General features: G+C 33.6%; 2 protein-coding genes across 2 annotated transcripts; both read right to left on the bottom strand.

Moving 5' to 3' along the window:
- Positions 1-42: 42 nt before the first annotated feature.
- Positions 43-894, bottom strand: LOC117131963. Its single transcript, XM_033285221.1, has 2 exons — positions 286-894; positions 43-192 (listed from the first exon to the last, which is right to left on the bottom strand). Exons 1-2 carry the CDS (start codon positions 892-894, stop codon positions 43-45), a joined length of 759 nt encoding a protein of 252 aa, XP_033141112.1.
- Positions 895-4,990: 4,096 nt separating this feature from the next.
- LOC103853305 (LOB domain-containing protein 30) lies at positions 4,991-10,453 on the bottom strand. Its single transcript, XM_009130228.3, has 2 exons — positions 7,642-10,453; positions 4,991-5,624 (listed from the first exon to the last, which is right to left on the bottom strand). Exons 1-2 carry the CDS (start codon positions 7,942-7,944, stop codon positions 5,253-5,255), a joined length of 675 nt encoding a protein of 224 aa, XP_009128476.1. The 5' UTR covers positions 7,945-10,453; the 3' UTR covers positions 4,991-5,252.
- Positions 10,454-13,977: the final 3,524 nt, after the last annotated feature.

Genomic DNA, 13,977 nt, shown 5'->3' with positions numbered 1-13,977 from the left:
TCGTGATGGGAGAGACGATGTTAACGAGGAAGCTGTGGAGTCTCAGGCAAGCCATTGTTGCATCATCCTTGAGGATAACCGGGGACTAGTGTCTCTGTAGCTGAGTAAACGGTCTCTGATCTGACGATCAATCAACCGCAGTAGTGCATCGTGAGAGCGAAAGATGTTCCGGTGGAGTCTGCTATTCCTTTCCTGCCAAATCCAGTACAAGCAACACTGCCAAGTGAGTAAGGTAAGCCTTCCCTTCCAATTGCGACTATTGAGTGGTCGTCATTGGGCTAAAACATCAGTCCATTGTTGAGCAGGATTCAAACCACAGCGAGGAGCCAAAGCAGACCACATGTTCCATGATAGTGGGCAGGCAAAGAAAAGATGATCTCTTGATTCCGCAGTAGAGTTGCAGAGTACGCAAGTTGCTGGCGTTTGCAGTCCCCAACGCAGTAATCTATCTCGGGTAGGGCAGCGATTTAAGATGAATAACCAAGAGAGGAATGAGTGCTTTGGAATGCCTCCAGCGATCCAGACAGTTTGTTCCCAAGGTACAGGAGCTCTATTCCCCATCAAGCATCTGTAAACATCTCCAGTTGAGTAAACTGATGAGATTTTCCCTCCTATCTCCCATTCATAGCAGTCTTCCTCTGTTGTTAATTCCAGGGTTGTAAGGAAAGCATGCAGCTGTAGTTGCTTCTCAGAACGAGGTTGTGGAAGAAGCCAATGATCATTCCTGAAGAGAGAAGATACTGTTGCTTCATCTTGAACCCCAAGCGAGAAATTAGAATCATTTGCAAGGAACCTTCGGAGAGAACCGAAAGGTGACCAATTGTCTGTCCAAAATCTTGTTGTGATACCATTCCCAACCTTTAACTTGATCCAACCATAAATCTCCCCTCTCATTTTGAGTAGTTTGTTGACTAACCATGAGTTTCACACACTAGGTTGGACCGTCCAGAAGGAGCTGAGGTCACCACTGAGCACTGTCTCTCGAAACCAAGCTACCCAAATCGAACCTGCTTGGAAAAAGAAGAGCCAGATTAACTTCATCATACAAGCTTTATTCCACTGCACAAGATCCCTCACTCCAAGTCCGCCTTCTTCCTTCGGTCGCGTCACAATTTCCCAACTCACCCTCGCTGTATGATGTTCTTCAATGTTACCTCTCCATAGGAATACTCCACATAAAGAATTTATGCGTTTGATGCAAGCTTTTGGGAGAACAAAAGAGGAACACCAGAAATTAGTAATGCCCGCAATAACTGTCTTTATGAGGAGAAGGCGACCAGCAAAAGATAATGCTCTAGCACTCCATGAGTTGAATTTCCCCTTCACTTGTTGTATTAGAACTTCACAGTTGAGTAATGAGAGTTTTTTGGTGCAGAGAGGTACTCCAAGATAGCGGACCAGGAGTGTTCCTTGTGGCATGCCCGTGGAGAACTGGATGAGGTCACGTTCTTCATCAGAGAGGCCAGACAAGAAGAAAGAAGATTTCTGTAGACTCACAGCCAGGCCTGAGCGAAGCTCAAACTCCTTTAGCACTTGCAGAACCGCCTGAAGGGATTGGATCGAGCCATCCATGAATATGAGTAAGTCATCAGCGAAACATAGATGAGTCAATCTGGCTGATTCACAACGGAGGTGGTAGTTGAATTTCAGGTCACGAGCGGCATTGTTCAGCATAAGCGAGAAGCTGTTTAACGCAATGATGAACATATAAGGGGAGAGAGGGTCACCTTGTCTAAGGCCCCTCCTACCCTTAAAGAAACCATGAGTTTCACCATTGTAGCCTAGTGTGAAGCTTGTAGTACAAACGCATTCTTTCAGCCAACCAATGAACTGCTCAGGTAACCCCATCCCCTTTAAACAGCTGATGAGAAACTCCCACGATAAGGTGTCAAAAGCTTTTGCTATATCAACCTTAATGGTTATACGCTTCTGGCCTGAGTTTTTGTGGTATCCATTTATCAGCTCAGAAGCTAGGACCGTGTTCTCAACCAGCAATCTCCCTTTGACGAAAGCAGTTTGATTAGGAACAATGTAATCGGACAACAATGGCTTGAGACGCTTCACGAGTAATCTGGAGATAGTTTTATAGATCGTGTTTAGACAAGAGATAGGCCTGTAATCAGTGATAAGGGAGGCTCCAGGACGCTTAGGAACAAGAGAGAGAATTGTTGAGTTGGCTGCTGTAGGTAGATATGAGGACGTAAAGAACTGCAAGATAGAGGTGATGACTTCCGATCCCACAATGTCCCATGCCGCTTTGTAGAAACCTGAAGTAAAGCCGTCGGGGCCAGGCGCCTTGTTAGGGTTTAGCCTTAGGAGAACCCTGGTTATCTCCTCATGCGAGGGAAGGAGAAGCATTTGTTGAGACACGGATGATGGGCATTGAAAAGGCGACAGAGACTGGAACCATGTAGGAGGAGAATAGAGTGGGGATGGCAGTAGTAGCAGGGGACCGAGGATTGACTGAAAGTGTTGGATCGCATGAGCAGTCATCTGAAGGGGATCAGAGATCACCACACCTGATGTGAGGATGAAAGATCTGATAGTGTTGTAGTTCATTCTCACTTGGACAACACGATAAAAGTAAGCCGTATTTTGATCACCCTCCTTCAGCCAGTTGATTCTTGATCTTTGCTTGAAGTAACATTCCTCTATGGTTCTTAAAAATTGCCACTTTTGCAGCAGGTCCTTCTCTATTTCAAACAGTAAGGTGGATGGCGCCTGAAGAGCTTGTACATGCACATCTTGTAGCAAACGGTTAGCCTCACACACTCTCTGTTGGATTTGTGAAAAGTTCTCTCTATTTAAACTTTTTAACTCCCTTTTGATTTGTTTCTGCTTCCAGCATAGGTCCGTGAGATTGGTCACTAGGCTTCCGGCCTCAGTCCACGCTCGAAGTACCACAAGGTGAAAGTCGGGATGTTTAGTGAGGTAGTTGTAGAATTTAAAAGGCTTGGTACCAGAGGAGGGTGTTTTAAAAGCTAAGTCGACAAGACATGGGCAGTGGTCTGAGAACATGGGTGGGAGAAATTGGACAGAACATGTAAATATGTATCTATTTTATAACAATACATGAAAATCTATTTGTTATATAAGTTAAATTTGTGTTAATAACTATTACCATAATGTTATAATAATAAAGAACCTTATATAATTTGTAAAACACTTGAACTATAATTAAATAACAATACATCGCAATTCAGACATCTTATTTTCTAAGTTTTTTTTTTTAATCTTTTTGCTTTATTTTAGTATTCACTAAATTAATATAAAGATGATAAATTTGATAGAAAATAATTAATGGAAAATTTTCACAACTTTATTCTTATTTATAAACAAACAAAGTTTCGTGTTTAATCGAAAAAGCATGACTTTAATGAACACTAAATATGGAAAAGTGGAAAAAGTTTTCTTTCATGTTTCTGTTTTGTTTCATATTTTTATTTTCAAAATTCCAGGTTCTGATTTTAATTATAGATTTGATGATTTTATTTGATGGTAGAAGCATTTTTACGTTTTTGTTCATTTATTTGAACATGTAATATATTTTTAATAAATGGTTGTGTTGACAATATGACTCTAAAATTTATTTTATATGATCTCAAACTAAATTTGGTATAAAACCGAATAAACCAAAAACCGACAGTATATAAACCGAACCGAACCGAAGTAAATATGGATTTAGAATGGTAGCTATATTTTACTAACCGAAATACCGAAAACCGAGAAAAACCGAACCAAAACCGAACCGATATCCGGATTGAACACCCCTAATTAACGCTGTTGTTATTCTATTTATTTTTTGTGGGGGCGAGGGAGTGTAATTTTATAAATCTTATATAAACGATAATTTATCGGACATTTTTGTTTGTGTAGACTGATTAATAAAAACGGCATTTGCAATATCAGACACCATCCTTAAAAAATGGTAAATATCTCATTTTTTGTATTGCTTTTAACACATCTCTGGGAAAGAAACCATATACATATAGCCAGATATCTATCTGCCGAATCCCTCCCATCACTACGGTAGTCTGGCGAGAGAAGCGTTCCTCGTAAGTGAATTAATAGTACCGATTGATTGCTTGGGAATAGAGAAAAAGGATTGCAAGAAAATTGGAGCAAAGCTAAGAGTGAGATGATGATGTTTCTTTTCAGCCAAGCTTTGTAAGGTGTATTAAGTATTGTGTGAAGGATATGTATGGTCCCTTGATTTATGGTGACATAGCAAAGAGCAGGTCGTGATTTGGAGGGTAAAGACTATAACTAGCCAACCGAGGACGACGGTGAGAAGTAGATATTGGGGGCACTGTTGAATCTGAGTTTCGTTGGACTCAGTAAAGAGGGCAACAAAACTCGTCTGACCTAGCCAGGAAAGTACAAGTCGGCCAAAAAAAGTAAAAGAGTAAAACTCTAATTTCTAGCTGGCAGACTCTGTGTTTGTTCAAGTCTGAGATCTCCCCTTGGTTGCTCTCGTCATCTTTTTATAGATGAACATTCTCTTCTATTTTCCCTAGATCAGTTAGACCTAACGGACTGAGATATGCTTTACGAGCCAAGCAACTCGGCTGTTAACCAAAGTTCATGCACCAAGCTCCTATTGCCGAGAAAAGTCAAACCACACAGCCAAGTGCGAGTGTCTAGCTGGTCGAAGCCGAGTAACGTTGACCCGAGCCGACTAAGTGAGCTGAATTTCATATTTGATGGGTGCTGTGGAGGGATTTAATCCATCTCATACACACTAGATTCTCCAAACTTTGTATGGTTTTATAACATCTCTTTCGGTTCTGACTAAAATGATCAGAAACCGGTGATATATTAAAATATCTAATCGGGAAAAATGTATGTGTCTTGGTTAAGAGTACAAAAACTGTAAGGGTTTGGGTTGGTTCGTTTAAAACAAAGTCCCAAGTCTTCCACCGTAGCCTCCAAGAGCTGCATCAATTCAATGCTCAGATAAAAATCCAACAGATTTGTATAGGAAGTAGTCTTCTGTGGACTCAGTTGAATCATATCCTCCTGGTTGACATAGGCATATTCTCTTCTATTTTTGCTCTCTGGTTTCTTCTTTATTTAGAGCCCAACATTTAATTTCAATTGAGTATCACATATATTATAGCCAAAAATTAAAATGCGAATTCTTCGACCAAGTATTATAAATACATATAACAAAGAGGAGCATATGGCTAATTATAGATCTCATAAGGTCCAAAACTGAACCAACATATATATATATATATATAATATAAGCATCATTCTCTTTTTATCACTGTTGGGGCAGAACCACCGGTCTCCGGCGGCGGCTGATGAGCTGACATCTGCCCACCGTGAAGAAACTCACGTGCAATAGCTTGGAACTCGCCGCCTCCTCCGATACTGGACGATTGCGAGACACCGAAGAGATGATCCGACGGCCGAGGTTGTTGCTGCATGGGCCACGTGGATGACATCGGCTCAAAGATTGGGGAGAGGTCGTACATCGACGGTGTTATTGTGGGCAGGTCTGATATGGAAAGAGGCGGCAGAGATCCAGAAGACGTCACCGTGGCCGGCGGTGGCTGTGGCAGCTCTAGAGTTGCTAAATGTGCTTGTACATATGAAAGCTCATTTTGCAAACTCACCACCTGTTTTTTTTTAGACAAAATCCATGCAAATGCTTAAAAATTAATACCAAGAAAATATTAAAGAGATGTAATAATCTAAATATTGATACTTTCAGCAATAAATGATTACATGAGTTTCCCAATTCTCGAGCAAATGTTGATTCACTTATGCCCAAAACACACGACATGACTAATTGCTTGCTTGTAACATTTAAAATACCCTTCACTAATATCAGTTTATTGGATGCAATTGCACAAATATTCGAGTATGTAACAAGCATACTTTATTTGATCAAAGCAATTGATATATTTATATATTGAAAAGACGCTTAGAAATAAGCGTACAACTACGTGTTTTTGCGAACAGAGAAAGACATCTCTTCTCAATCAGTGGCTTGGATTAACTTAGAAAACATCTTTGTAAACATTTATTTATAAAAAGTAATACAACGTATGCTCAATGTGCTAATTAAATTAAATTCAGAGAGAGAGAGAGGCCTTCAACTGTTCTGTAACGCATTAGATCATGTCATACAAGTAAGTATGCATACACTTTATTACTAAACTAGTTGATGGCGGACTAATATATCCCAATCAATTGTAACTCTAACATACTTTTTTATTTTAATCTAAATTAATTTATTAGTTTCAAGTATTAAATTTAATATCTAATCTATATAATGTAATTTTTTTTATTACAACACAACTTAATAATGGCTTGGTAATTAACTTGCAAAATCTTTTATCTATTTTATTATCAAACCACAAATGTAAAAAGCATTATCATCGTAACAACATAATAAAGTTTTATGAACACTTTAAAATAACATAAGAGATATATCTACAAAATAAACTATAATTACAAATAAAGCGTATGAAAGCAAACTCCTCTTCGTCAAATAATATTATAGATGATTGAACATTTTTTCTTTTTCGATGATTCCTACTAACATTTGTTTAATTACATTTTATCGGAATTTCTGTTTCATCCGAGTTTATAGTAGCACTTATTAAAAAAATATACAATAACTAAAAAAATCTTTCTATTCAACTAAAACCTAATAAACTAAAAGTAATAAATTATATATGTTTAGTAAAAGCTAGATTTTTTTAATTATAACGATAAGATATTATATTCTTTGGAGTCATAGTTTTTGATTGGTAATCTGATATTAACGAAACTCATAACACTACTCTTTCGTGACATAAACTAAAAATATGTCAAATAAGCATAATTAATAAAAACATGACCAATGAAAACACAAGACGATTAATTATGCTTATTTGACATATTTTTATTTTATGTCACAGAAGAGTAGTGTTATGAGATTAGTTAACATCAAGTTAACAATCAAAAGCTATGAATCCAAACAATATAATATCTTGTCGTTATAATTAAAAATCCAGCTTTTACGAGACATATATAATTTATTATTTCTAGTTTAAAAGGTTTTAGTTAAATAGAAGTATTTTTAATTATTGTATATTTTATTAACAGATATCACTATAAACTCGGATGAAGAGGAAATTTAAATAAAATGAAATTAAACTAATGTTCGTAGGAATCATCGAAAAAGGAAAAATGTTCAATCATCTATAATATTATTTGATGAAGATTATGATTAAGGCTAGGAATGCAATTATAAATTAATTATTTTTATTTTTCTCAGTAGATAATCATGCTGATAATCGTAAGTCCTTATTACTAAAACAAAAAAAAAGGACCACGAATGAGAACAAATCGCAGCTAAAACACAAGACGATTTTTTTCGTCAATGCTTAAGAGAGAGTACTTTGCATGAGCTTGGATAAATGGGTAGAAACGAAAGCAAAGGAAGAGAGAAATATCAACAATTTTCTTTTGTTATAAAAAAAAAGAAAAGGAAACTGGTAAGATAACTGATGAATGTCACGACCTACAGACAGTATATTGACTTAAAATTCTTGCGATTTCCCATCATACTATATGATAGTAATAAGTTATAGTATTAATAGAATAATTGTTTATTTAATAGTATTAATGGAAAAATTAAATTACCTGTTGCTGAAGAGAGACGATGTGGGAGACGCAGCCGTAGATAGGGTCTCGGAGACGAGACTGAGCCTCGAAACAGATTGAAACGACAGCGTCTGCCCGTTTATGCTCGGGAATATGGTGGAGGAGTTTTGAAACGTTGCTCGCTCCGAACACCTTATGAACCGCCGCAAAGTGCGCCGCTCCTTGATCGGAGTCGAAATAGGGTGCGAATATGCAGCCGGGAACGCACTTCCGTCTCAAGAACTTACAGGCGCCACACGGTCCACCTCCACCGCTGCTGCTAGGGCTTCCGCTACTGCTCATCTTCCTGATTAGGGTTTTGAGAGATATATATGGAGCTAATTCAACCAGGTTAGGTTGATTAGCAGGAAAAATTGGGAACGTTTGGGAGAGAAAGAGAGGAGTCGGACGTAAACAAAACTAGGGCTTGGTTGGTGCTTATTGGAAACTTTTTATTTCCCCCAATAATACATTAATTAATTGTAGTATCTAATAGTATTTAATAAATAAATAAGCATAATAAATTAAGTTTTTTTTAGCACTGGATATATTATGCTATTACAAACTCGGAGAAATATTACAAACGATTCTACCGCCGATAATTCTACATGCCTTATGAAGATTCACGTCTGACTGCATCATTTAAGCCGCCCTATCGGATCCACCCATGACGGTACTCCTTACGCCATGCTGCTAATCTCTTGTAAGTTGTTTCTTCATTAATTCGCATAATTCCGCTTTCTCCAGGCATCGAAACCTAGACCTGCTGGTGTAAAAGCATTGATGAACCATTGGTCAAACCACTGGACAAGAGGGTTTCAGAATAAATTAACTTTTAGCAACCCGAATTGAGGTGATATCAAAAATGACAAATTTAGATAAAATAATAAGATAGTAACTTTTTGAAAAAAAAATATGTAAATATATGGTCCCAATGTAAACATAAATTAATATAAAATTTTTATAAATATAAAAATATATTGTATAGTTTGTATATGTAAAATTTAATTAATATATATATATAGTAAAATCAAATATTTTTCTTATTTTCACATGCAAATATAGAAGAGAATTTTTTTTGTAAATTAATAAATAATTAAAGATCCAACACTACTAATTTATAGAATTTTACTGTACTACTAGCAGTTAAGAAAACAAATGCTGTCAAAAGTATAAATCATTTATACTTTTCTTTTAAAATATCATTTAATTAGTTGTACTATTACCAAAAAACTTAGACGGTTAAGACAAGATGGAAAAAAAAAAATTCTTTAAAGCCACGCGATCAATCGTACTTGTCTCGTATTAAGCTCTTTGCGTGAAGCAAAACATTCCATATCTCTTAACTTCTTCATTGTCATTCCCTTCCTTTTTTTTTCTACTTCTGGTTTAAATTTATTTTGTTACAATTAGTCCACACAGATGCATCTTTACTTATATAAAAATGTATAGATGCAGGCTCAATCTAATAAAATTAGACTTTAGATTTACAAAGTAACAGTTATTTAAAAATGACCTTACAACTAATCATAAATTTTTAATAGTTTTTTGGTGATTTTAATTTGATATTTTGTCAAAAAAAATAAACTATCTAAAACGGTCTAATTAACTAGACTCAGCGATATTTTTTTTTCAAAAATCAAAATGTAACGGTTCGGTCGAACGTTATATAAGTTATATTTTATAAAATAGATATCGCGCAACGTGTTTAAAAAGTTTAAACAGATTTTGTTTTCGTTCGGATCCTCTTTAATGCAATACAGTTTTTTTTAAAAAAAATTATTACTTAATTTAGTGTTTATATAATTCAAACATGCACATTATTCAATTTGAATCCAATATATAGAGCACAAACTAGCCAATGTAATACAAAGTCAAACTATCTATTTGGTTGTGAATCCTACAGTAATGTACTAAACTTGTGTAAATTATTATAGATAGAGGGGAATATATATTTTGCCAAAACTTAATTTTATGTACATATATACAGTCGGGAGTGAAGAAGATATGCTCAACATTATAAGTACAATGAGTGAACGGGATAAAATTGATATGCGATAATATGGTTTCTCAATATTTCATTAGGGTACAGTAAAAAAAATCGATTAGGATATAACAAAAATAGGGAAATCCAATTTCACTGAATTTCATATTCATGTGCTTTTAGAACTTGTAAGATTACAAGATTTGTGGAACATTCCTCGACAAAAATAATTTTCGAATCAAATATTACAGCACTATAAATCTGGTGACGGCCAAAGTAATCAGAGTACACGAGTATGTACATGAAATAAATAAATAAATATATATATATATATATATCACTTTTTCTTTTTTGATAAATATGTGAATTTCATTAAGATGAAGCTAATTTGTACAAACAAAAAGTTATGCAGTGAAGCCAAATGATGCCAAAAAAAAGTTAAAAAACACCAAAAAACTTCGAAATTGGGATTATACATCACCAATTAACATTTCAAGAATGCTTTAGCCAAACTTGCATGAGACCTCTGAATTTCCTTCGTTCTTTCCTTCGCAACTGTTATTGCGACGGTCCAATATCACATCATATTGTGACGGTCCAATAACCAAGTTGTAGCAAGCCTGTCCAGCTAAACTCTTCCACTTCCGCTAACGGGTTTAACGAGGTTTTAGGAGACATATAATTGCAATGTCAAAATGGTTCAGTGGAACTGGTTAATCGACTGATCGAAAACGTAACTGCTCTGTGCAACTTTGCTGACGCAACCACTCGCACACCTTGGGAGTATGCAATTAACGACGAATATGATAATGTAACGTCCCAAAAATTTTTTTTACTGCTGCGTTTTCTCTTGATTCCATGGTTCCAGCTCTAAGGACTCGAGTTATGACTCTTGGTACTTAATCAAGTGGTTTAATTAAAATTCATTAAAAAATTCTACAACAGCAGATCTAAGTTTCAATTTCCGGAAAAAATGATTTATTAAAATAGCTAAAACCAGAGAAGCACAACTGAGAAAGCGTTGAGGTGTAGAAATAGAACTATATCTAAAACCATAACTTACAGCATAAACAATCATATTTTCAAATCAAACATGTGCTACATAATTAAATTAACCAACACCCCGCCGGTACTGCGAAAAACAGTGTAGGATAAGTTAGCATCATAAAGTTTTGTAAGGAAAGTAGGTAAGTAAAATTAATATACCACATGATTCTTATAAGCAAATATGTTAGGCTAAAATTTAGGTGAACTAAATAAAGTTTGATTCTTTTTAAGAGAGAAAAGAGAGGGCGATTTCTTATAGTGTCAAGCTGATGGCCGGAGGCTTCTATAGCTTCGACATTGGCTTGTTTGATTCGTTTTGTCTTTTTTTCTTTGTTTTTTTTTTCACTTCTGGTCACTTGGTTTGTTTGATTGTCAATTGAATTTCAGTATGACAAAGTTTTTTATTGTTTTTTTGTATGGTTTTCCAATGAATTTGGTAAGACAAAATTTTCGGTTCAATTGAACCATTTAAAAATGATAATTGACAAATCTACTGCGGTTGGTGGCGACAGGTCTTACCGGCTTCAATCGTTGATGGTTCTTCATTTGATGGTGATGGAGTTCTTGCTGCAAACTATGGTTATTTTGAAAGACAACGTGTAATTCTGTGGAATAATAATCTCTTTTGCTCTATTATTATCATCAATATAGCAATATAACGAGTTGTCTTGTCTTGGTGACTCCTACTAGAATACTAAAAAGAGAGTGGCAATCGTTCTCAATTCAGTCTGAAGGGTGGTGTTTTTGGATTAATACGAATATTATCTCCCTTGAAATTCAACTATTCCAGAAACATATATGAAGTTTTTCTATGAAAAAGTCTTTAGACATCCAGAAACAAATATTATCTCTACTGGTGTATCTATTTTCTACGTTTGTTTTGCTAGTTCTCATTGTTTAGAACTATTTTCCTAGAAGGTTTAATAATACAATTCCGTGTCAAAAAAAAGGTTGTAGTATCAAAGACCCAAAACTCAAAACAAAAAGAGATCAAACTCAATAGCTAGCAAGTTATCAATCACGGAAAATAAAATCCAACAGATCATAAAGACTATGAAAATATCTGAAGGTTGAACTGATAATCGCTAAAAGAAAGATAACAAAGTTTAGGGAGGGGTTAGTGGGAGTATAATTTTTGTAGAGTTGGTTGTTTCTTAGAATCAAGAGATTTGTTAAATTTCTAAATAGTTGTAAAAAGATTTTCATATTTAAAAAGTCTATCAAAATATGCTAGTGTAATGATTTTACGAATCTAGAGGTTATATGCAAAGAATTTTAAAAAAAAAATTTATCAGTAAAAGCTGTCTAGAATTTAAGTCTCAACAATACTAGATTTGATTGAGTTATAGATTTATAAAAAACTAAAAATTTTGAATAACAATAGACTTTATAAGTCATTTAACAATAATAAAACTAATAACACGATTTTAGCCCTGTTCAAAAACGCAGCCGCCTAGGCGTTGTTCGGAGGTTGACCGCGGCGAATATGCCTAAATCGATGTAGCTAGGCGTTGACCCGCATTGACCCGTGTAAGACCGCCTAATTCCCGCCTAGACCGCCTAAGTTTTTTTTTCTATCTGTGTAAAGTTGAAACACGGTTGATTATTTTTTATTCATTATTGACATACTTTGTGTAATTATTCAATACTTAATAATTATAATTAGATATCAAACCCAAAACAAATACATAATTACTTCATTTAGGAAATTTTTCGTACCAAGCACATCATAATCTAAATGTTCGACGAATCAAAAAGAGGTTGTTTAAATTTATATATAAAAAAATATATAATTATGTCTAAGAACATGTGTCATCATGTTTAAAATTAGCTAATTATATTATAAATATATTAAATTGTATTTAAAACTAGGTCCCGCGTAATTTTCAAGTACTCTCCGATTTTTTGATAACCCGCTAGGTCCTGAGTTGCCATCCGACTAGCGCCTTGCGTAGTTCCGAACTAAAGGATTTTAATAAAAATGTTATAATCCATTAACCAATAACACTATAATTTAATAACTTAATAATCATTAAAATTTCACGTCCCACTAATACTCCTTAAATAGATTATAACTAGATCTCGATCCGCGCAACCGCGCAGGTTTTTGTTTTCATTTATTTTTATATAAATATTTTGCTTTCAATTCTAAATTGGTATATATTATAATATATGTGTCTATCAATTTTTAAAACATAATAAGTTTACGGTATATCTTTTATTGAATAGATTGTTTCAAACTTTCACATGTATTTGATTCTTCTTCTATATATATATATATTTTCAGATTATTATTTCATTATTAAAATCTTAACTATAAATATAAAGATTAGTAAAATATTATTTTATTGTCATATTCAAAGATATTGTAACATTTTACAAATTTAGAAAGTTTTAAAAAAATTAACCTTTTCGCTTCATAGATTTATATTATCAAATAAATAATTAAACATTTAGTTTTTGTTTAATTTTTAAAATAAACTATATAGTTTAAAATTTGTTTTCATTGGTTTAAGGTAGTAAAGATTAATCATTATTAGATAATATGATTTTTGTTATTTAAAAAAAAATATTTATAATTTAAAAAGTTAACATCGACAAATATTTAAATATTTAACATATGGAGGTATAGTATTACAACATTAAATTATATATATTTAATTTATACTATCTATGAATCCAATAGATCTTATATTCTTTAAATCCATTTATTGATAGCCCAATAAAAATTTCTGGTATATCCAAAATTTAAATGATAGGATAAGAGATTAAATGTAACATGACCTTTTAAGAATATGTCTATTAGGTCCATTTAAAAAAAAAATCACACATGAATCAAAGTTGCGACTTCTGTTTTAATATATAAGACTAGATCTCGATCCGCGCAACTGCACAGATTTTTTTTTCATTTATTTTTATATAAATATTTTGTTTTCAATTCTAAATTGGTATATATTATAATATATGTGTCTATCAATTTTTTAAACATAATAATTTTATAGTATATTTTTCTCATTGAATAGATTGTTCTAAAGTTTCATATATATGTATTTGTATCTTCTTCTATATATATATATTTTTAGATTATTATATCATTATTAAAATCGTAAATATATATATATATATATATATTGATTAGTAAAATATTCTTTTATTGTCATATTCAAATATATTGTAACATTTCACAAATTTAGAAAGTTTTTAAAAAATTAAACTTTTCGCTTCATAAATTTATATTATCGAGTAAATAATTAAACTTTTTGTTTTTGTTTAATTTTTAAAATAAAATATATAGTTTAAAATTT

The sequence above is a fragment of the Brassica rapa genome, chromosome A02 (assembly GCF_000309985.2).
Source record: "Brassica rapa cultivar Chiifu-401-42 chromosome A02, CAAS_Brap_v3.01, whole genome shotgun sequence".
In the NCBI taxonomy this organism is placed as follows: Eukaryota; Viridiplantae; Streptophyta; class Magnoliopsida; order Brassicales; family Brassicaceae; genus Brassica; species Brassica rapa.
The sequence above is the reverse complement of the archived record's forward strand: the minus strand, read 5'-3'. Positions and strand labels throughout refer to the sequence as shown.